General features: G+C 47.1%; 1 protein-coding gene across 1 annotated transcript in view; it reads right to left on the bottom strand.

Annotated features, from left to right (window-relative positions):
• SUCLG2 (succinate-CoA ligase GDP-forming subunit beta) overlaps positions 1-23,789 on the bottom strand; it is a 233,953-nt gene that overhangs the window by 108,853 nt on the left and 101,311 nt on the right. The window contains exons 3-4 of the mRNA XM_081106616.1: positions 1,838-1,937; positions 974-1,064 (exon numbers count right to left, since the gene is read on the bottom strand). Of these exons, the coding sequence (XP_080962742.1) occupies positions 974-1,064; positions 1,838-1,937 (191 nt within the window). The remainder of the gene's footprint in view (positions 1-973; positions 1,065-1,837; positions 1,938-23,789) is intronic.

Here is a 23,789-nt window from a genome sequence, read left to right as displayed (position 1 = left end):
TGCAATCAGGGCAAACAAAAAAACGACTAAAAAAAAATAGATCACTCTAGTAGTTTCCTGGCAATGATTCAAATTACAAGAGTGAACTTATCATCAGTATTTTAGGAACCTTTCTACAAACTAATTTCAAGCTCATCTATACAGTGTGATTGTTCTTTGTGTATTTTTATATGCTTTTTAAAAGTACCACACACTCTAATGTAAAAACCAATCTAGACATAAAGAACTACAAATTTTTTAAACAAAAATACTAATCATGCCCTCTGCAGGCAAATGTTGAAGAAGGTACACAGGTAAAGGCTCAAAGCCAGATTTAAAAGGAAATAGACGTAGTGTGCCAGGCTGAACGAAGCCAACAAAAACCAACACACTTGCATGTGAACCAGTTCCGGCACCTGCGGGAGAGGCAGTGGGAGGGGAGAAGGGCGGACCGGCTCTGTGAGCACAACTGACATCAGCAAGGCTCTGTCCGAGGGAGAGCTCAGATCTCAGCGCCCAGCCTCCCTCCGCTCCATGGCCCCTTGGGAGGAGGACAGACTCTCTCGTGGCACAAGAACCACAAGCTGGTGATTTTCTTGTTGGTCACGTCAAAAATTGTCCACTCAACTCTCTCTGAAAAGTAAAACCAGCATGTGCTTCCTCGGTTTCCCCAAGCATGCACACGGCGGAATCGTCACCTGCGAGCTGTGCCCACGGAGCAGACAGTTCCTCCCAACATGCTGGGCCCTGACTCAGCACAGGAGGGGCCCTTGCCCTGTGCTCCACTTTCACTACATGTGGAGCATAATAAAGAACATTGCTATTACAGACACTTTTTATTTCTCCTCAAAGTCATACTACATATTAAACAGATGACATGAGGTTTAAAAATAAGATGGCGCATTGCCAAAGTGCATTAGATTCTGCCAAAACTGAAATATGGCTTTCTTTTTTTACCACACACATAGAAAATGACCAGAAGCATTCATATTACCTTATTAACTTTCACACCTTCTTTTGGAGTTTGTTTCGTTGTCAGGTTATACCCAATCATCTGTTTAGCCAACTGTCCCACAACTTTAGGGCTAAGAGAAAGAGAGAGAGAGAAAGGAAAGAAAATCAACAACTCTGTTGAAAATAATTTTAAAGCAGAGTCCATACTAAATTCTCACGTCCACATGGGCAAGGATACCTTCCATGCCCAGGACCCATGGGGCTTACTGTTCAAAAACACAAATGAATGGAAGGAAGGGAGGGGAGAGGAGGGCTAGGAAGGGGAGGGGAAGGGAAGGAAAGGGAAGGAAGATACCCCCTACTCCCCCCCCCCAAATAAATTATAGTCATAGTAAAGAGACAAGGCTGAAACGCACGACAGGTTTAGATGAGAGCTGAATAACAGAGACTTGAGAGCAGGTAATTTGGAATGTATTGGCCAACGGGGTGGGGGGTGGTAAAGGTGAGGGTAAGAATCACTGTGAAAAATCACAGACAGGCTCAGATGACGGAGCCTTGGGCTGTCTCAGACAGGAGACAGGATGCCTGGTGACGGGCAGCCACTGTAGGTCTGGAACAGGAGCACCGTTAGGGCAGCAGAATTTGATGTGTAAGTGGAGTCATTGCCAGCGTTTGGAATGAAACCTGACTGTCTAGGGGAGACACAGAGCCCGGGTCACCAAGTGAAGAAAACGCTTTTCTGGAGCAGAAGGAAACGGGCGCTGCCAGCGTCTTCCTGACTGTTCCCTCTATGCGCCAGCCCCAGCTCCCACCTTGCACCCACCTTCCCACCGGGGCTCCTGTCCATCACCAGCAAGACCTTCACCACTGCGGCCCAGACGGGGATGAAAACGCCCAGACTTACTCTTTTGTTAAATGAACGCCACCTTTCAAACCGCTACTGAAGACACCTTTTCCTCTTCCTCCAGCTAAGATCTGGGCTTTTAAAACAATTTCTTTTGCATCTGAAAAAGAAAATTCAGAGTGGGTAGTTAATTTTTAATTATTTTTTAAGCAAGTGGTAATGACATATAACTTCCAAAACTGGTAAAAGCTCTCCCCAACCAACTTTGAAAATGAAGGCAATAACGAACTTGAAAAAACATCAATGCGCCAAATACAAAGTCTGTTTATCGAGGACATTTACGTTTTTCTACCAGTTTAATCTAATACTGGACCATCCCCAGGGAAAGCAAGGCATGTGAGTGTCAAGGTGCTAAACAAATCCAGGCTGAGGTGTTAATTCACTGTGTGATGACACTCCCTGTGGCGGAGGCACCCCCTGCCAGCCAGAGAGGCCCGTGGCCTGTCAGTCACCTGAGATGTCAAAGGGAAGACAGGGTTACAAAAGGAAAGGTGCAAAGAGAGTACTAATAACTGTATTCTTAGAAACTAACAGTTGCTCTGAATATTGACAGGGTTGGGTAAGGGAGGAGGAAATAGATTAAAACTAAAAGCAAGCAATCATTTTAAAGTGTTGGCAGGATCACAAAACACCCCATCGAAAGTGGTTGTGGAACCTTTGTTCTGCACTCAACAAAAGAGTGAGCTGCCTGTTCCTGACACTTAGACCAGAGTCATTAACCCAGGTATCTCTATGGTCCAGGCAGGAAAGCCAGGTGTGTGAAGCAGCCAGGGATGGAGCAAGGCCTTAGCAGACAGCAACGCTCCCCTCCCCACTGTCAAGAAGAAAAAGAAAAGGCAGTCCCCAAACAAATATGTTTCATCAACCAAACAGTACCCGCCTTCAGGCCACAGTTGGCATTCTCTGGGACTCATACTTGTCTAAAGTCAGAGAACTAAGTCTGACAATCCTCTCTAAGGCTCCATGGTGCTCTGGTCAGCTCTCCAGGTTTTGACTCTGCACTCAGGTTTCGATCTGGCCTTCATCCTTTACTCAGCTGTGTGATGTTGGCTAAGTTACTTAACATCTCTGAGACTCAATTTACTTGATTGTGAAATGATAATGAAGATTGTTTTAAAAAATTAAATGAGACAATACATGTGATTACTTTATCCCAAGAGCCTCAAAACTCATACAATTAATGAAAAACTATTGCCACAGTCAGTTAGTCCATTTATTGCCTCTGTATAGTGTAAAGATTCAAAAAGATTATTTCCACTTGGGCGGAGATGGTAAAAAAGAAATGGTTGGCCTGTGGCACGATTCACGTAAAGCTGCGTTAAGTGTTGGCTATCTTCACTAGTACTTCCGCTGCCGTGACTCACCCGCAAGCACGCGAAGGTTCCAACAGAGGGAGCCACCGAGGGTTTACCATGAAGGCAACAGGAGCCACAGAGGGAGCCACAGGCATTGGGTGGGACAGTCACTCCACCTGATGCGGTGAGCTTATTCAAATTCATTGCCTCTGCTGGCTGGCCTTCCTTTCTCCTACACTGGCTTACACTCGGAGAACCAGGGCTCACCTTCTCTCAGAAGCAAACATAGCTCCTTCTTTGCTGCACTCTATACCCTCTGGCAACTGATCCTGCCTTGGAAATGAACCATCATAGCATCAGCCAACCATGTTTTAGAATAAACTGGTTCCTATCAGACAGTAGAAGACAAGCTGTAATGACATTTATTACCAGAAACTCACCAGGAAAGGGAACCAGTAAAAAGAATGATTGCATATTTGTGCTAATGAGGTAAAGAACAGCAGTATAAGCAAGGACTCTGGAGTTAAACAACCCCGAGTGACAACTTCCAGCTCTGCCTCTAACTTCCTTCGTGAAGAAGAGCAGACGGGGGCTCAGAGGTAAAGTAGCATGCCCGTCTGTAAAATGGTCATGATAATATATGTTAGGATGATGTCAAAAAAATAAATAAAATACACTAGGTACCGTGCTTATGTCAACACCTGGCACATTTAAAAAATAGCCAAAATATGATATCTATTATCATTATAATTATTTTCAGCAATTAACCAAAAGAGAGACATATAGGAAGACATTTCTTTTGATGACATCAAATGGCAGAACACTTTCTGCCATCTCAAAATTTTAATGGTGATCTTTTCAAGTTCATTTAAAAGGGTAACGAGTATTGCACTGCCTTGTCATCCGGAAGAAGATGCCTGCCTCTCCAAGCTTTCTAGCAGCAAAACTTGAAAGCCAGACAGAATGTCTGATCGGGCATTGTTAACTGGCCCTACCCAGGCGTGATCAGATCAGCCACTGTCGTCTCAATGAAGTGTTACCAATAACATGTTAGCATGTGACCACATGTCAAAGGACTCCATGTCATCCATTTGGTAGTCTAGGCAACCACTTCAAACACCGCGAAGCCATATACTCAATCAGGCAAATAGAAAAAGGCAGAGGAAACAACCCAGTTCATCTTCTGCAACGTACACTCCAGGCCAAAAGTAAGCTCACTACAATCATCTCTTCTGGTTGGGCTCAAGGGCAAATCAGTCCAGCAGGTCCATAGCCCAAAGCAAAGCAAGTTTTTCTCATTGTGGGGGAAACTTCCATGAAGCAATTCAATTCAGTGGTTACTTCCTCCGGGTGCTGAAAATTCAGTCAAGTGACCAAATCCTACTGAACAGTAACTAGTCTTCTCATTCAGTACTTACCAGGTCGACTTACACTTAATGTCGTTATTTCTATTTCATTTAATGATCTGAATGATCCCCAAACTCATACAAATTTCTAGGTGTTTTTTTTAATGATACCTCCCTGGTCCCAAAGAGAATTACAAAAGAACATCCCATAGGTGAAATTCAGTTTTGGTCTGAAGGCACACGATGGCGTCAGCGTTCTTTAAGATAACAAGACAAAAAGAGCCCGGGAACCAAGCCCCCTCTCTAATCGGCGCCTGTCTCTACCCTGAGAGCACGCGCTGGACGCGGGGCTGCGTCATCCGGGTCTGGCTGCCTCCGAACCTCGCAGTTAACTGTGTGCTTAGCAGGAGCCCGAACATGCTACGCGTGCACATCATTGCATCCTCCCTGGCGCGGTTCCGACACGCTGCCGTGCTCATGTCTGGCCTCCAGTAGGTGTGGCCGGATCCCGTTTATTATCACTATGTGTGTGTTTCAGGAGAAAAGGCACGTACAAATCCATCTGATAAACTTACGGACAGATAGCAGAGACCCTCAGATACTGAGCCAGCTAAGAGAACAGTATTTACAGCCACTTAGAAACTGAAACACCCACACCATGGTCTCGTTTAGCTCTATTGGTGCATTAGAATAATGCTGTCTCAAACGTTTCCCTCTCATTTTTACCACAACAAGTGTAACTACTGTAATTTAATTATAAAAATACAGTTTTATAGCAATTTTTATAGTCTGCCAATAGTCCCATGCTGGCCAATAAACATTCTTGGAAGCGTTATTAAACCTAAAAAGAAAAAAAAAACACATTAAATTCATTAAGGAAAGCATAAGCTAAGGAGAATAAGAACTGCCTTTAATTTGGCAAGCTTGGTAAAGCTGGTTCGCTTTGCTTTTTAGAGATTGCAACATGTTGTTCACAAGACATAGTTTGTGGCCATAAAGCAAAAGGTTTTGTGAAGGATCAAACACCTGTATTACCGAACTGGTTTTCTTCAGCATTGCTCTCTTAAAAAAAATATAATTCTTTCCTAAATGCAAAACGCAGCGCTATCTGCACTGACATGGCAACGGGACGACAGTCGATTTCGAGTCAATAACACCGGAATTGTTGGGGAAACCGGTTTCTATGGTTCACTGACTGCAGCAAAATTGGAATATCCAGTTTTCAGCAAAATTGCATGGTATAATTTCTAGAATGGCGATCACCTTTCATAAGGTTTGATAGCATTCTTAATCGAGAAAGTTAAAATGTATTTCAGATTTGCCTATTACTGTAAGGCAAGGAGAAGGGGAGGGTGAACCAAGAATCAAAAGCTACCACAGAAAGATGAATATAAATAAGTATAAAGAAGATACATCTATAAGATGATAGGGTGGAGGCCTACGAGCCCATTTCCCAAGGAAAATAAGCTAGCTTCTGTGTTTGCATTATGACCCCAGGACCCTAACTTACAATTCTTCATCATTCCTGTGGTATCTCCTGTAGACTGATTCCGGGTCCCGGAGTTGTGACTACATCACTGGGAATGAGATAGTACTGCAGTGACTCCAAATGCCCAATGGCATCTCTGAGACTAAAACAATTATTTCAACTTTCAACGTGTCTGACATGGGCTCATTGAGCCAGAAAATTTCAAACATACGGAACAGGAGAACCGACTGCTCCACCCTCGGCCACGTGCCAGGCTGAATGGAGATGAGAGACCCCGGGCCCCACCTGACTGCTGCCCATCACGGCTTCAACCGCTCCTGACTGACACAGTGGTTTCCAATCATAAACCAAGGATGGAGCCAGGCTCATCTTGACGCCGGAAGTTTGTGAGAAACAGGAAGCTGTCCAGGGAGACACTGTTTCACATTAAGAAATCCTTTACTGATAAGGCTTTTCATTGGAGTTTTAAATCTTAAATTTCCTGTCAAATATGGCAGCCAATTGATTCCATAGGAAAATGCCACTATGAGCAGTTTATTGATTATAACGAAGATAATATTATCTTAACACAAAACATGCTTTTGTTTTTAAGGTAATTTCTAAAAATTTTAGTTCCTATAAAAATTCCTAAATTAACCTACTTTACTGATGCTATCACTGGTGTCATTAATTAGATTTGTGACCATTAATACTCCGTTGGTAATGAAATTTTTAAAGCTAGATAAAAATTACCTCTACAAGGGCTCAATTTAGTTGTAATATCTTAATCTTTCTATAGTTTCATACTAATAAACCAATCTTACATTTTGCCTATTAAATTAAAATACCTATTTCATTAAGAAAGATTAAGAATAGAAAATCCCAATGTTGATGGCAACAATACCTGTGTGACCTTATTCAAGTGCTTACAGCTAATCCAAGAATTTCTAATGCTGTGAGACTGCAACCACAAGACACGAAACCAATCTTTTCAAAATGAAGTCACTTGAAAAATGACAATTTTTCAGGGGGAAAAAAAGTACACATATAATTTTTACAAAATAAATTTCCAGAAGAAATCTCTACTATGTTTTTATAGAGATTACAGGAAGAATGAATGACATCCTATCTAATAAAAGAGAAACATGGTAATGGGTGTACGACCGCTACCCTTCCCATTGGCTAATCAGGGCAATATGCAAATTAACTGCCAGCCAAGATGGCGGCCAAAAGCCAGGCAGCTTGAAACTAACATGAGGCTTGCTTGCTTCAGTGACGGAGGACTCCAACGTTCCCCGCCTGCCGCTGCAGGCCTCTGAGCTGCAAGCAACTATGTAACAAACATAGAAGCTAAACAAAACCCCAGAAACCTGCCGGGCTTCAGCCAGCAGAATCACAACATTGTAAGCAAAGGCCAGAAACCTACTTTCAGCAGCAGAGGCCTAAGAGCTGGAGCCAAGCCTCAAAGCTAAAGCTGGCCCAGAATAAAATTTAAAAAAAAAGAAAAAAAGGAGCGGTTGGAAGCTTCAGTCACCCCCAGCCTGAAAACAGCCCTCAGCTCCTCACCCAGACTGGCCAGGCACCCTAGTGGGGACCCCCACCCTGAAGGATGTGTGACCAGCTGCAAACAGCTATCATCCCCTCACCCAGGCTGGCCAGGCACCCCAGTGAGGACCCCCACCCTGAAGGATGTGTGACCAGCTGCAAACAGCCATCATCCCCTCACCCAGGCTGGCCAGGGACCCCAGTGGGGACCCCCACCCTGATCCAGGACACCCTTCAGGGCAAACCAGCTGGCACCCACCCATGCACCAGGCCTCTACCCTATATAGTAAAAGGGTAATATGCCTCCCAGCACCGGGATCAGTGTGACAGGGGGCAGCGCCCAAACCCCCTGATCGCCCTGCAGCTCTGTGTGTGACAGGGTGCGGCGCCCCAACGCCCCCCCCCCCACGGGCCCTGCTCCGTGTGGGACAGGGTAGAACCATAACCTCCCCATCGGCCCTGCCCTGAGTGTGAGAGTGGTGGCGTCCCAACCCCCTGATCAGCCCTGCTCTGTGGGTGATAGAGAGCGGTGCCCCAACCCCCTGATGGGCCCTGCTCTGTGCGTGACAGGGGGCTGCGCCCCAACCCTGATTGGCCCTGCTCTGTGCATGACAGGGTACAGAGCCCCAACCCCCCTGATGGGCCCTGCTCTGTGAGTGACAGGGGGAAATGCCCCAACCCCCTGACTGGCCCTGCTCTGTGCATGACAGGGGTGGCGCCGCAACCTTCCCATTGACCCTGCCTTGAGTGTGACAGGGGATGGTGCCCCAACCCCCAATCGGCCCTACCCTGAGCGTGACTGAGGGTGGAATCACAACCTCCTGATCGCCCTGCTCTGTGTATGACAGGGGGCGGCACCCCAACTCCCCAATCGGCCCTGCTCTGAGCCCGACCAGGGGCTGCACCTAGGGATTGGGCCTGCCCTCTTCCACCCGGGAGCAGGCCTAAGCCAGTAGGTCGTTATCTCCCGAGGGGTCCCAGACTGCGAGAGGGCACAGGCCGGGCTGAGGGACCCCCCTCCCCCCCGAGTGCACCCTGGATACAGTCGTGGAAGATGAAAAGCATTTATGAACACCAATGCATTTCTACAGGGTTTTGTGGTCCAATTGAAGGGAAAGGATAAAAGAAAACCAGCTCTAAAAGAGCTTTTCTTTTCTTTTTTTCTGATTTTCAAACCAAAGGTGCATTCAGTCAAGGTAGGTTCAATTAGGCAAGCAGAACCAGAGTTAGTCACGGCCCAGGGACTGGCCGCGGGCGCGGAAGCTCGCACAGGGTGGGAGACGCTGAGCGGCTCGGCTGGGCAAAGCCCTGCCTGCGTGGCCGGCATGTGGAAGCTACATGATAACAGAGACATAAAAGGGATCTCCCGGCATCAGCCAGCGATGAACAAGAGGAAGCGACGCGTGGTGATGCCAGGACTGACATGGGAAGATAACTCATGATGCTTTTATTTTCAGAGCTGACAGGAATGACTCTGAAAATAAAATGTATGAAAATAAGTATTTCCTGGCTGCACCCAGATTTAAATGTGTTTCTTTCACTTTCACAGCCATGTTACTAGCATTCTGAGGTCTCCTACCCTCTTCATTAGAAATCTTCTCTTTTCCCTATTTTCTCTTATTTAAGTCAACTCCTCGATCTGGCTCTGCCGAGGTGAGGGGTGTTCTCCTGTGCGAGTGTCTGGAACCGGCTGCACCGCCTGGTGACTGTGCTCACTCCGCCGCCGGAGGTCCACTGACCGCACCTCTCCCTTCCCTAGGCCCTCCTTCCGCCGTCACGGCAGACCCTGCAGCTGCTCATGGTGGGTCCTTCAGAGGGCTCCTCGGCAGGGTGGCTGAGCCTGGTGACACAGCTGTTCCCTCTGCAGCAGAGTCTCTACTCCAGTGGGTGCACACTCTCCAAGGGACACGGGCTCAGTCAGGCACAGCCTCACTCTAACCTGGGAGCCCTGAGCCCTCGGCCTGCAGCCCAGACACCACCCACAGGGGCCCTCAGCCCTCAGCCCAGACACCACCTTGCAGGGGCCCTGAGCCCTCAGCCTGCAGCTCAGACACCATCCCACGGGGGCCCTCAGCCCTAAGCCCAGACACCACAGGGGCCCTCATCCCAGACCCCACCCTGCAGGAGCCCTGAGCCCTAAGCCTATACACCACCCCACAGGGGCCCTCAGCCCTCAGCCCAGACACCACCCTGCAGGGGTCCTCAGCCCAGAACCCACCCCACAGGGGCCCTCAGCCCTCAGACACCACCCCGCAGGACCCCAACCTCTCTAACCAGCTCTGCTCTTTAGGGAGACCCCCGTTACAAAGGCCCTGTATCTGTCTGACTTCCCAAATGCAGGGCACATTCAAAATCCCTCACAGCCTCCTGAGCCTCATGCCAATCAAGGAGCAAGACTGGGCACCCGTTCCTGCTCCTGAGAGCGCAGAGCTCACAGAAAACCTTCTGGAAGAGCGATCCACTCCATGAAAGTCAGCCACGTACAGAAATACGGCTTTTCACTGCACTGCAATCACAGCATGAAACCCTGAACACAATCCAATGTCCAGCAGCATTTCCACATTCAGGACTGGAAAATAAATTCTATATGAACTGTAATAATACAATGAAATAATATGCTACTACACACCCATTAACCATGATTAAGTCTATCTTCATATATGAACGTGGGAAAATGCTCACAGTTAAACCTTAATGATTAATATTTTTAAAAAATAAATTCATTTGTGAACAGAGTCACCAGGAATCCTAAATGAATTAATAAAACTAAACTGAAATTATCACTGGGGCTGGGGTGCACAGGCTGGGCATCTTTCAGTAATGATTTAGATGCTTGTTGCAATTATCATGTGTTGTCATAAAAATGAGCTTAAGATGTAAGATAAATGTAGACATTTATCCACAGCTTATCTTGCATACTTAAATGTTCTTTTCTGTGCCAGCCTTCATCACCTCGCTCACTGGGTGAGGGATGCTGTGCCTGCGGAGCCGTCTTAGGGAAGCAGGGCCAGGACCTCCACGCCCTCTGCCTGCCCCGTCCGGGGAGGTCATCATGGCAGAACAATGTCGCGCCCTTTTAAGACATCTACTGAGTAGCTACTCTGGGAACTCAAAGATTAAAAAAGCCATGGTCACTGCGTTTCAGAAGCTTACAATCCAATGGAGGAAAGAGATACAGATAATTAATGAAAAACCTGAATGCTGGCATAAATGTTTAGAACAACGTACCGTGAGAAGGGAAAGTGTGGGGGCACGCAGAGCAGCCAAAGGACAGAGGAGCCACAAAGAGAAGAGAACCTGATCAGCCACCATGAGCCGTGGATTCCAGGCAGACGGGGCTGGGAACAGACACCGGTCACGGTTACTTCTCATCACTGTAGCTGGGAAGCCAGCATGTAAGTCCACTCCGACCCATGACGGCACGCTCTCCCCCCAAACGCAGCCATATTTGTTCTATATCCCACTCTCCTGAAACACCCTAGTTTTCACTCTGTTCTCCACCTTGGTTCCCAGCAGCATATCAGACCCGAGAAGCAGACAGCACCTCCACAGATGGAATGTCCTTCCCTCCCCTGGGGCTGCTGTCACCCCAGGGCAGCCTTTCCCAGGTCCTGGCCCTTTCTCTTTGCCTCCGGTGAGAGGTGAACAGGCTGTCGTGATGCACAAACATGATCAGACTGTGGGGAGGGGAGATCTTGCTGCCCTAGAATTTCCCAGGAAACGTGTCCATAAAGCAGAAAACAGAATCATCCCAAAAGAGGAGATGGCCGAGCTGGTCACAAAGGGAGCCATTCTGAGGACCAAAGGAATGAGCCTGGACTGGGAACACTGTGAGCCGACAAAGCCGATTCCACCCCCTCTGAGGGCCCTTCCAGTTCAGAGGAGACACCCGGCCGAGGGGGACCCACGGAGCCAGGGCGGGGTTCTGGCCAAGTCAACGTGGCCACTGTAGCTTCCCGCATCAGGCCCCTCAGCCATCTCCCACGTGAAAGCTTCCCCTGAGCACACACGTGGTGTGATGCTGAGTGAAGTCACCTCCTGCTCCTGAAATGACCAATGAGACTGCGGCCACATGTAGGCCCTCAGCACATTCACAAACACCACCTCCTGTGCACTGGGAAATCATAATCAGTGTGCGCTAGGAGCTTTCTCCGGAATGAGATTTGTGCTAAGTCTAGTCTTTATCCACATTTAATAGATAACCTAGGTGAGGCTGAGTCTTCCCGTCACACAGCTATCCAGAACACGAGTCTGGATGCTTAAGCTAGAAAGAAACTTCTAGAGACTGAGCTCTAACCCCTTCACATACAGCCTCATGACTGGGTTTCCCCCCAACATTTTATTATGAACATTTCCAATCACCTGGAAAAGCTGAACCACAAGTAAACATCCACACAGCACCCAGGTCTGACCACAGTCACCCCTTCCCTATGTCCGCTTTACCACATCTCTCCGTCATCAGTCGTCTTTCGTTTCCATGTATTTCAAAGTAAGTTGTAGACAGCAGTACCATCACCTTAATGCTCCAGCATACGCTTCAGTAACTAACACTGGAAAGCTGGTTACAGTTCCTTCTTGGGGAGAGACAAAATTTACATACAGTGACTGCACAAATCTGAAGTGCACCCTTCAACAGGTTTTGACAAATGCATGTGCCTGTATGACGCAAAGCCCATTTAAGAAACACATGATTGTTTCTGAGAACCTATTAAGAGTAGCCTTACTACAAAATATCTAAATAAACCAATAGGAATCTAAAGTCTCTTAACTGGATTTTCACTAAAACTAAACAACAGATGTTAACTGTGTCCACCCCGATGCCTGGCCTGCAGGAGGCCACCAGGCCTGCCACTGTTCAGCGGTATCTACCTACCACCTCTAAGCCAAATCCTGAGTGAAGCGTTCCTAGTCAGTCAGTGATATGCAAAGCACTGAATTCTGAAGGGATTTCTTTTTACCATGAGCATATGCAACTTTTTGAAAACCACTAATCGTTCTAACACATAATTTTGACAGCAGTGATGTTGTGTGAGCTCAGGGAAGTGACCAGGCACAGCTGCGCCAGCTGTGTCCTGGGAATTGCTGAGACAGCTCCACGTTGGATGGAGGTAAATACCCCTGGGAGACCTTGCACCTCCCGAGGAGCCGGGACGATGCTGGGAGCCTGGATGTGACGCTGAAGGGATGAGCGATGGGAGTGACAATCTTCACCCGACGCCCTTCTATGCTGCCAATGCCTGAAGCGTAGCCCTGTGGGACTCCAGACTTTCAACAAGCCCGCAGGGTTTTTTAAAGAAAGCCACCAGAAAGTATTTAGAAGATAAAATCCAAAACATTACAATTTAACTACATTACTCTTTTGAAAACTTTAGAAAATACAGATATAAATGCCTAAAAAAAGGCTGAAATGACATAAAGCCACACTGACAGTGGTTAATAACAGGTGCTGAGGGTTCAAATAATTTTTACTTTCTTCTGCACTTTTTACAGTGACTGCTTATGTCATTTATAATCAGAGAAAAGCTATTTTATGCTTTGAATAAATTACGTTTATTTGACTTGATAAGAACAGTAACAGTATTATTGCTAAGTGAGGGGAAAAGGTTTGCTGTAATATAAAATATATATCATTAAATATATGTATATGTATATGTATATGTATATAATGTATATACTAAGAATACTTTAGGATATAATATATTGAAGTGTTAACTCTGATTATTTGGAGGGGGATAGACTATGGGTAACTTTTCTTCCTTTTGATTGTAAATTTGCTACAGAGAACATGTGCTCCTTCTGTAAATACTGGGGGAGGGGAATAGCAGCTATTTTTAAAATAAGCTTATTATGCATTAGATCGTATCGGTGCTTGAGACGTACACAGAACACGGCCATCCTTCCCACCCTCACAGTTCACAGGTGCGCCTCAGAATGGGGGTGTGCCTCAGAATGGGGGTGTGCCTCAGAATGGGGGGTGGGGCGGTGCCAAACCTGTCCCCTGGCCCATGCAGCACAAAGCACTATGCCTCACATCATGTGTCCTTTAGGGCAACGCAAAGGGGTGCCATGCCCTCTTGAGGAGTCCCCGAGCTCCAACACTCTAAGAGGGACATGCGGACTTATGATGTCTGCTTTCTATGAACATAAACTTACCATCCTCCTAAGTCCCCCCTGAGAAGAAAACATCGGAGAGGATTCAAGTGCAGTGGGCAAGTCCCCGCGTTATGGGTTGGGCAGCTCTGCACTAGGACTCAGGCTTTGCCCTTACCAGTCAGCTGAGCAACCTTGGCCGGAAAATAGAGCCTCAATTTTGTCATTTATAAAATAAAATTAACAAAAAGAGTGCCTACCTTTCAGAGTTGCTATAGGTGTTTTATGAGAAGACAAAGTAAAGTACTTAACACAATGCCGGGCTTATACTCACACTGGCTTATTCTTAAGCCTGCATCGTAAGCGTCAAGGAAGTAGGAGATGAGGGTGATAATGATGAACATGCTCACCACTGGGCAAGATAATTTTTACAATAATAAAATCTAATACTGACCTTCCCAAGTGTTAGGAGTACAGATACCTGTCTTGTATTTTTTCCAGTCATTCAGAAACAATAAAAATGTGCTCATGGTTCATGAGAACATAGGAGTTCACATCAAGATAAAGGGTCAGATGCCTGGAGAGCAGCCCAAATCTACGCCACAGCATCACCCTGCCACCACCCAGCCACCACCAGCCACACTTTTGCTTTTGTAAGTAACCTGGATGCCTCCAGACCCCAGAGAGGAGTCCCCCGCGGCCAAGGCCACTGCCTTTTGATTTATGTTTGAGTAGTTTGTTTAGTTCCAAGCCCTGCACATCTCATTGCTTTTTGTCTGTCTCCCTTTTGATGCCCGTGGTTGTCACACGGCACAAATGGCCCCAGCCCATCCGCCAGGACTCCCGGCAGAGAACATGTGCCTTGCCTCAGCCGGAGCTGCCCAGCATCGTGCCCCTTGGCAGGCTGAGGTGCAGCACAGGCCGCCCTCCCAGCAGCAGTGCGGGACCCACACCTGTGGCGGGCTGTGGTGGGGAAGGGGGGGAGGATGAGCCGGGAAGTGAGCTACATGCTGAACTCAGCTGGTGTCTGTCCATCACTGTTAAGATACACGATTGCCTGTCCTTTAGCACCATTGCTGCTATCGCTGTTATTGTTACTATGGTGGTTGGGGTTGTTGTTACTTGTCTTAAAAGAGCCCACGTACTCAGCACTGACTACCCACCAAGCATGGTTCGGAGGACTTGACACACCTCGTCTCCTTTCATCTTCACATCAGCCTCTGCCGGAGGCACTGTGCCTAGAGATCGGACACCAACACAGAAGGTCACACAGTCGGTGGACAGAGCACAGACCCGGCAGAGCTGAGCTCCTCCCGTGGCAGGTGAGCATGACCGTCATTCACCCTCACCCACTCAAGTGTGGGGCAGCGGCAGAGGTTGGGGCTAGGTAAGGTGACAGCCACCAGAGAGAAGGCGAGCCACCAGGTTCCTGACCATGACTTGTGGGGTCTGCCAATTAAAACGAAGAAAAGATGCAGACCCGATAATTGCAACAACAGCAACATCCGATTTGAGCTGCATGTAAGGGTACGCCCACCAGGTAGCTGGCAAGGGTTAGTAGCTTCAAGAACAATTCCTTTCACTGTCTATACAACCAACTGTCTTTGTGATTTAATATACTTGATCTTCCTGTCATAAAACCAAGCCGACATCAACAGTGTCCCCTCAGTACTTTTACTGGTACTACACTTGTGAAAAAGACAGCATGCAAACTGACAGGTGCACGTCAGAGAGCAATGCTGAGAAGTCAGAGGCGGTACCAGTCCCACCTCCTCTGCGGCCTTGTCACTGCGGAGACAGATGTGGACCCACAAGGATCCAGGAGAGTGGACTTAAGTCCACTGTCTAGCATTGGGGTTCCTGGATATAAATTCTGGTTCAACTGTTTTACTTTGCTGGGTAAAATTTTAAAAGTCACTTAACCTCTCTAAACTACAGGAGTTTTCCACATAGAAAATGGAAAGGACACTAGCAAGCATCTCACAGGCCACTGGGAGAACTCAGGGATGCACTCACGTGAAGACTGAACAATGCCTGGGACAGAGCAGGTGACTAGTGAACATGAGGTTCTATGGATTTTATGTCTTACACCCTCTGATTTGGGCCCCAAATGGTTCCTAAACTAACCCATCAGCCCACATCCTTCTCTAATAAATGCCGCTGTTGTTTGTGTCACTGCTAAAAGAAATATATGACTGATTCTTACATGTGTTATCACTAATCGCCCCAATAGCCCTGTCATTTAAAAACTGTCCCCAGTTAATGGTTGAAAATATTGGATTTAATATACTTGCCTCAGCCGGAGCTGCCCAAGGTAATAAGTGGCTTGTTGAAGGGTGTGACGTGCAGCCCAGGCTTTTTCTAGCACATGCCAGGCAAGAGGGGCGTGGATGTTACCTCGCTGCCCAGGGCAGCAGCTCACCTGCTGAGGGCCAACACCCCACCTCACCAGGGGGCCGGGCAGAGTCAGCAGAAATCAGCTTTAGGACAGCCTGGCCCAGTCCCTGCCAGGATGACAATCTGGTCCACCACGCACCTTGGTCATGGCCACTGCAGCAGGGACAGTCCTGGGTCAGTGTGTTTGGAGACCTAGGGAGGCGGTGCTACCAAGAGCACACTTGCAGCCTTAATTAAATATCTGGTTTAGTAAAGAAACACATTCTTAAAAATCCACTTTTGCACAAGTTGAATTTGCAATTCTTATTATCTATATATATAAAAGCCTAGGTGACCGTACAACCGGTAGCTATGACGCACACTGACCACCAGGGGGAAGATGCTCAACACACAGGCATGGAAACATGGAACAGACTGATGAATCTCAAAGTGAAGCGGGGAGAGGGGAGGGCAGGAAGAGATTAACCAAAGACCTTATATGCATACTAGAGGCCCGGTGGACGGATTCATGCACCAGTGGGGGTCCGTCGGCCTGGCATGCGGGGATTGGGCCAAAATCAGCAGTCTGACATCCCCAAAGGGATCCCGGATAGTGAGAGGGTGCAGGCCAGGCCAAGGGACTCTAGTTTTTAATAGTCACTGAGACAAATGGAGACACCCCCCCCTTGCCCCCAATCAGGGTGGTCTTGCCAACTATATATAACCTGGGCTCAGTCATGTTAGCCCACCATCTGATTCTGCCTAATTCTACCCAATTCCAGCAGACCCACGTTAGCTGCTCACGGCTTCAGCTATCACCTTCACTGACTGTGCACATGTTCAGTTTGCTGGTTTTGTTTTTGATTTTTTAGCTTTTTAGACTTTCGCTTGTGAACTTGAATGCCATCCCATGGTACCCTTTGTGTCCTACAGCCATTTTCAACTTCTGCATCCTGGCCCTTGATCCAGGAGGTTAAATGCTGCACTGGCTGCCCTGCTGCATTGGGTGCTGACCTCCCTCACACCCCTTTACTGCCTCATGGAATTCAGAATTCATATGGTTCCCTTCTTTTCTGGCAGGGGGAGTATTAGTTAGAATTGGGTTAGATGTTGAGGGACCAAAAGTTCTAAATAATAATTTTAAAACTTTAAGTAAGATAGAAATTTATTTTTCTCTCACATAATGTCCCAAAGTGAGTTCAGAACCATGTGTGATTCCATGACCATCACACCCTCTACACGTCTCCCACCGCCCGGTCAGACTGGCTCCATTGCCATAACAAGTCCACACGGGTTGCGCGGGAGACTGGAAACAGTCTTTCCTCCAGGCAGCCGTGGGCGAGGCCCTGGTCCCTGAGAACAGGGGTGCAAAGGGGAGGGGGCAAGGGCCACACAGGTGCCGGCAGCACACCTGGGACCCAAGTTCACTGTCACCGAGAGAAGGGGAGGGAGGTGCTCACAGAGACACACCAGTGCAGATCTCACAGCACCCTAAAACTGAAGATGCTGGAGGCTGCGGGGGGGGGGGGGGGCGGCAGAAAGAATATTGGGAAATTGATCATATTGCTAGACTAAGAGACATTGATTGCAGAAGTAAGTATGTGGGGTCGATGAGGAGAGCCAGGTTTTCTGTGGTTGGAGGAAGTCTTTCCAAAGCGGGGAGGCTGGGAAGAACTCGAATAAGACTGAAATAAGACTGAAATGTCAGGTACTGACATACACACACTTTTTCGTAACATGTAGAGAAGACATGGGTGTTGATGTGTGTGTGGAAGTAAATGTGTATATGCAGAGTAGAATGAATGCATCTCTACTGAAAACAGCATCTCTCCTTAGGGAAATCCAAGGACATCTTGTATAAGAAAGTACATGTCAAAAGTGACTTAGGAATGGATGATGGCACATTGACTAAAACAGGAATTCATAGGTCCTTGCTGATATAAATAAATAAATAAGGCAGAAGGAAAATCTCTTTCTCCAATAGATTACCAGCTCATAGGTATGTACAAATGATGGAAATGAGGATCTCCAACTGACAACTATTACAGAGCTAAGTGAAGGCCAGGCTGGTGGGTGGAGGTCAGATGACAAACTTGATATATGTGTGATCTCAGAACAGCTCCCCACAAAACCCTAAACAATTACAAAGGGGAAATGTAAAATCTAAGGTGCAGAAACTTGACAAACACACGTGACCAGTGGTGGGGCAGGTCACGTACTTCCTAAAGCGACCAGCTGAGAACAGCTGACCATGATGTGTGGGGCACTGGACAGATCCAGGCTGAGAGGCACTCTACAGAAGGAAGGGCCTGGACACTTTTACCCAAGGTCCTGAAAGAAAGAGAAACACCAAGGAATGTTCTAGAGAGGAGGATGAAGCAGACGTGACAACTGAGTGCAGTGTGTGTTCCCGACTTGGACCCTGGCTCAGGGACGAGGGGACGCTGTCGAGGCAGCTGGTGGAATCTATCTGGTGGCAGTGTCCACACTGTTTCCTGCTGTGAGGACTGCGTGGGGGTGATGCGGGGGGGCTTCCCGATTTAGGGAGTACATACCACAGGGCGCAGGGCGATGGGGTATCATGTTCTCAAATGCTAGGAGCAGGGGACTCTGGTGAAAGTGATATGGAGCTGCTTGTATGGGACTCAGAATTCTCCACAGTTTGAAATTATTTCCAAGTAAAGTATCAAACAAACAATCTTCGGGGCCCCACTGTTTAGAAAGAAAGGGAGTCCTGATGTTAAGAGACAGCAAGCGTTCTCTGCCAGTCAGGCCTCGAGTCAGGCTACCAGACCTGCTTGTCTTTCTCGGCTTTTCAGCTCTGCTGTCAAAATCCTTCTTCCCACGTCTCTGCCTCAGCTGTTGCCTTAACAACATCATTTCCTTCCCTCTGGTCCATCAATGAGATCCCGACCTGCCTAAAGCCAAACCAGTCAGTTACCACAGGCAACATGTTCTGGGCCAGATAGCACAGTGCTTTCAACGCCATAGTGTCTGCACCGCGTTTAAGACCTTCGGGACACAACTCTGTCCTGGGGACTGGAAGGATGGAAGTCACACACCCAAGAAAGCTGGAGAACAAAGGTAATTCCAAGCGATGTGGGAGCATGAGGCATGACAAAGTGTGGAAGATAAAACAGAAACGAGCGCAGGTTCCAGGGATGGAGGGCACCTTGACACCACGCACAGGGACCTCCCATCCCTAGCACAAAGAACGGCCTGGACTGCACTTACCCCAAAGGCTCACCAATGAGTCCCTCAGCTGCAGTTCTAGACATGGCTCCTACAGATACAACTTGGTTTATACACCCATCATTCACAGGAAAAGGACTCAAGACTAGGAAAAATCTCCTTCCTGGCTACAAATGCATGGACTATGTCCTCAGTGACTTAATACAAGGTTGCACTAATATCACAAATTGTGTAGTCATTTATAACACTGCTGTTATTGTCAACTCACATGAATAAAGACTATGTTTGATGCCGATAATGGAAGAAAATAGTTATTAATTTTAAAAGTGAATATAATATTTTGCTTCTTTTCACACATATATTCATAGTCTATAAACATTTATTTATTTCCTACCACTCTGTGCCTTGAACACGAAAGTGAATAAAACAGCCAGTGCCCTCCCTGAGTCCAGTCCTGGGAAGGAGACCCACATAAACCAGGAAATTGCACACAGAGCACAGATGACATCAAATTTTTTTCTTTAGCAAGTAAAGTATTAGACCAGTGATGGCGAACCTTTTGAGGTCGGCGTGTCAGCATTTTGAAAAACCCTAAGTTAACTCTGATGCCGTGTCACGTACAAAAATTTTTTGATATTTGCAACCATAGTAAAACGAAGACTTACATTTTTGATATTTATTTTATATATTTAAATGCCATTTAACAAAGAAAAATCAACCAAAAAAATGAGTTCACGTGTCACCTCTGACACACGTGTGATAGGTTCGCCATCACTGTATTAGACCTTAGGTTATGTTTCTGTGTTACCTCACTTTACTTGATTTTAAAATTGGGAACCTAATTAGGGAAACGGAACACATGCCAGCTGCAGACTCATCATCAACTATCCCAAGCCTGTGTGATGTGTCCCTTAAATCAGCGCTTCCCACGGTCCCGGCTGGGCGGCAGTAGGACACCTGTAGAACTGCTTAATAGCTTAGAAATCCAGAGCTAATGAGTAAAAATGTCAGGAATCACACTCGAGCTCAGTGTGTTTTAAAGTTCCTCAGTAGATCCTGGCACACAGCTCATTTTGGGAACTTCTGATTTAAGTAACTGCCACCCGTTCAGCAGGAGGGGCCTTCGCTCACGATGACACCGTTGGCCAAATCAGAATCCGTCCCCGGGCTGTGAAATTCACAGGACTGCAGATTAATTCACTTGGATGTGATTAAACGGCTTCCCTCGGCCCTGGGCTTGCGGAGAGCGGGAACGAACTGTTGGCTGTGGCATCCATAATTAATGCCACTGCCTCCCACGGCTGTCCGCCTGACCTGTTTACCCTCCTGGTCTCCCATGTGAATTACAGCTACTTGTTGTTATGTGCAATTACATCATGCTGATATGAGGACACCCCGCAAGCTGTTAGCTTTACTGACTTAATAATAGATTTCAGGGTGTGATTTCCAATTAATTTCACTTCCCATATGCACATGCAGCTCCATGGGATGCCAGAATTATAGGGTGGCCATATGGTGCCCCATACGTAACAATTAAAACTAATTTTCTATTCTTTGACACTAAAAAAATAATCATACGGCGTAAATGCCACAAAGGAAATTGAAACTTCAAGCGCATCTGTATCTCGGGGAAGAAGATGTCCACGTTTCTTCCACAGTGTGGTCCTGAGGCTGCTTCTTCCCGCTGGGCAGGCCCCGGGCCTGAGGCCGCCCGGCTTCGCTCACCTGTGTACCCAGCACCCCCCCACGCTGGCGGAGTGGCTTAGAGCGGGTGTGAGGGAGAGCTGGTCTCTCTACTTCACATCAGTGAGCTGGCTTGAAAGAAGTTTCCTTCTGAAACAGGTGATTTCTGGTAGCAGATCTTTTCTACTGACCCGTTTCCAAAAGGCAAGTCTGAGCCGATGCTGCAATCTGCGCACACAGAGCGCGCAGTCCCGACAGCAGGGGTTTCTCAGGCAGCAATGTCACTGTCCTCGGCTGGGAGGGCAGGACTAGCTGCTCCTGGGGCAACTCGGGCTCCTGTGGAATTGGATGGGTGGTCCTTTATACTTAACATACAGTATAATTTTCTCAATTCCCACCGGTCTAATTTAGGCAGATCCACCAGCGCAATACACTACCTGTTCAGCTGATGCGGCTTCATCAGAGTTCTTAAGGACCTGCATTCAAACTACTATTATTAGCAGTTGCTAGAAAAGAAGAAAAGTACTAATTGTCCCTGAAGTTTTGTTTGTTTTCATTTTTGCTTTTTTATATGTGTGTTTTGGATTTTGTTTTGTTTGTTTGTTGGGGGGGGGGGCGGTATTATCTTGAAGGAATTAAGAGAGGAAAACTTCCAGATTGTTTCAAGTTTCCCTTCTAGAAAAATCAAGCGTATCTGCAGCAGCGATGGAACCTGAACAGCCTCCATGCTTCCTCTCTGTAGCAGCGGCTGCCTGCACCAGAAGTAGCCCGTCTCCAGCTCTGTGGACAGCTGTCCTCCCCTGACATCACCTCGGGAGTGCTAGCTCCCAGCACGTGAACTCTGCTGAGCTGACAGCTCACTGGGCTTTGCTTTTCTGCGAGTACTCACTCCAATATTCATTTCATATTTGAGCCTGATTTCGATTTTCAACAGCTTACAAACCAGTCCACCAAAATAGGCAAGGGTGGCCTGCTGCATCGGTGGAACGGCTGGGAGCCGATGCCACAGTGATAATCTCCACAGTCACCATAATGGACAAGAGCTCCTAAGTGAAATCTTCTGTGGGCCCCGCACACCCCTGCCTTAAATATCCGCCTCAGGATCCTCAGAGAATATCTGGAGCCTCGATCTCTGGTACGCCAAGGGAAAAGTGTCACTTCAAAAAAAAACTGATATAACCATATACTGCTACTTATAATAGAGCAGCATTTTTCCTTTTCAATAGAAATTAAATGGACCTCACATTGCAATAGTACCTCTATTTTCCCACTGGATTTTTTTAAAATAAGGAAACATTACATTTTCAAACTGTGGCATTTTAAAAATCAAAATAATGGGCAATTCTAATGGAATCAGACCTTCTCTTAAGTAGAATTTTGACATAAATGCATTATTATTATGTGTTCTATGTCAGGCACTGTACTAGGAGCTGAGAATACAGAGGCAAATAAACTGGGTACTTGCTTTCGCTCAGTTATGTATTACTAGAGACTCAGTGCACGGATTCATGCACTGGTGGGGTCCCTGGGCCTACGAGGGCCTACGAAAACAGCTCTCTGACATCCCCCAAGGGGTCCCAGATTGCGAGAGGGTGCAGACCAGGCTGAGGGACCCCACCAGTGCACGTTTGGACCGGGGAGGGACCGCGGGAGGGCTCCAGGGTGTGTTTGGCCCATCTCGCCCAGTCCCGGCCAGACCCCAGCAGCAAGCTAACCTACCAGTTGAAGTGTCTGCCCCCTGGTGGTCAGTGCACATCATAGCGACTGGTCGAAGAGTCGAAAGAATGGTCAGACACTTAGCATATTAGGCTTTTATTATATAGGCTGTCCGGGGGGGGGGGGGGGAAGTGAGGCAGTAATTCCAAAACTGATATCGTAAACTACTTAATGTAGTCATATATGGTCTATAATCATTCCTGACTCATGAGGAGTTAATAATAAAAACTGTACTGAACAGTGTTGTTTTCTTTTTATTCCACGTGCAGTAGCATTACAGGATGACTTGGGGTATTTGTGTGAAAAACAGTTATTTTATGCTTTCAGCCTTACCTCAACTCTGTAATCCAATATTAGCTATTAAAATACCAAAAAATGTAACACATTTTACTACTGGCTTGAGTCCAAACCACTTAACATTGCCATACAAACAAACACCCTTCAAACCCATCAGCTGAGAAATCCCACTGACCTGTGAACCCTTCCTGACTTCTCAGACATCTGCAAATTATTGTGTTCCAACAATAATTTATACATTTCTACTACTGTAACTATAACCATCCACTAGAGTTATTGGTCACCTTCCATAATCTTCAAGGCCTCCTGTACAAGAACCATGTCTCATTAATGATGGATCACCAGCACCCTCCCGGTGCCTGGCACAGTCAGCCAGGACACAGGTCTGTTGAATGCACATGTGACAGAGGGGGCCTGCACATGTCTCATTCATGATGGGCCACCAGCACCCCCCAGTGCCTGGCACTCAGCCAGGACACAGGTCTGATGAATGCATGTGTGAGAGAGGGGGCCTGCACGCTGCCGGACGGCTGTCACTTGTCTCCCCATGGTTTCACAAGTCATATTCACTGGCTTAAACTGGAAATGCCCTAACACTCCTGTCCATCTCACTGTCAGGCCTTCCTCTTCTTATCATCGCTTCAGTGAGGACACTCTACTCCAGTTACTGTGGTGACAACCCTGGCTCCCTCAGACAGAGCCTGCACGGTCCAGTGAAGGAGTCACACATGTCTACTGAAGACCAGATTTTGACTCAAAGACAAGCATTTGCAGAAAGAGGCCCATATGCGCTGGTGATACTTCCGAATGAAGCTTTGGGGTTTCTGAGGATGGTGAACACTCCAGTGTGTCTTTGACGTTATACAGTTATGTCTTTACTTCTCAGGTTGTAAATTTTAGAGTAATATAAGAAAATCAACTTAAAAATCTCACAGGAGGAAAGT

Source organism: Myotis nattereri (genome assembly GCF_964212035.1).
Source record: "Myotis nattereri genome assembly, chromosome: 14".
NCBI lineage: Eukaryota > Metazoa > Chordata > Mammalia > Chiroptera > Vespertilionidae > Myotis > Myotis nattereri.
The sequence above is the reverse complement of the archived record's forward strand: the minus strand, read 5'-3'. Positions and strand labels throughout refer to the sequence as shown.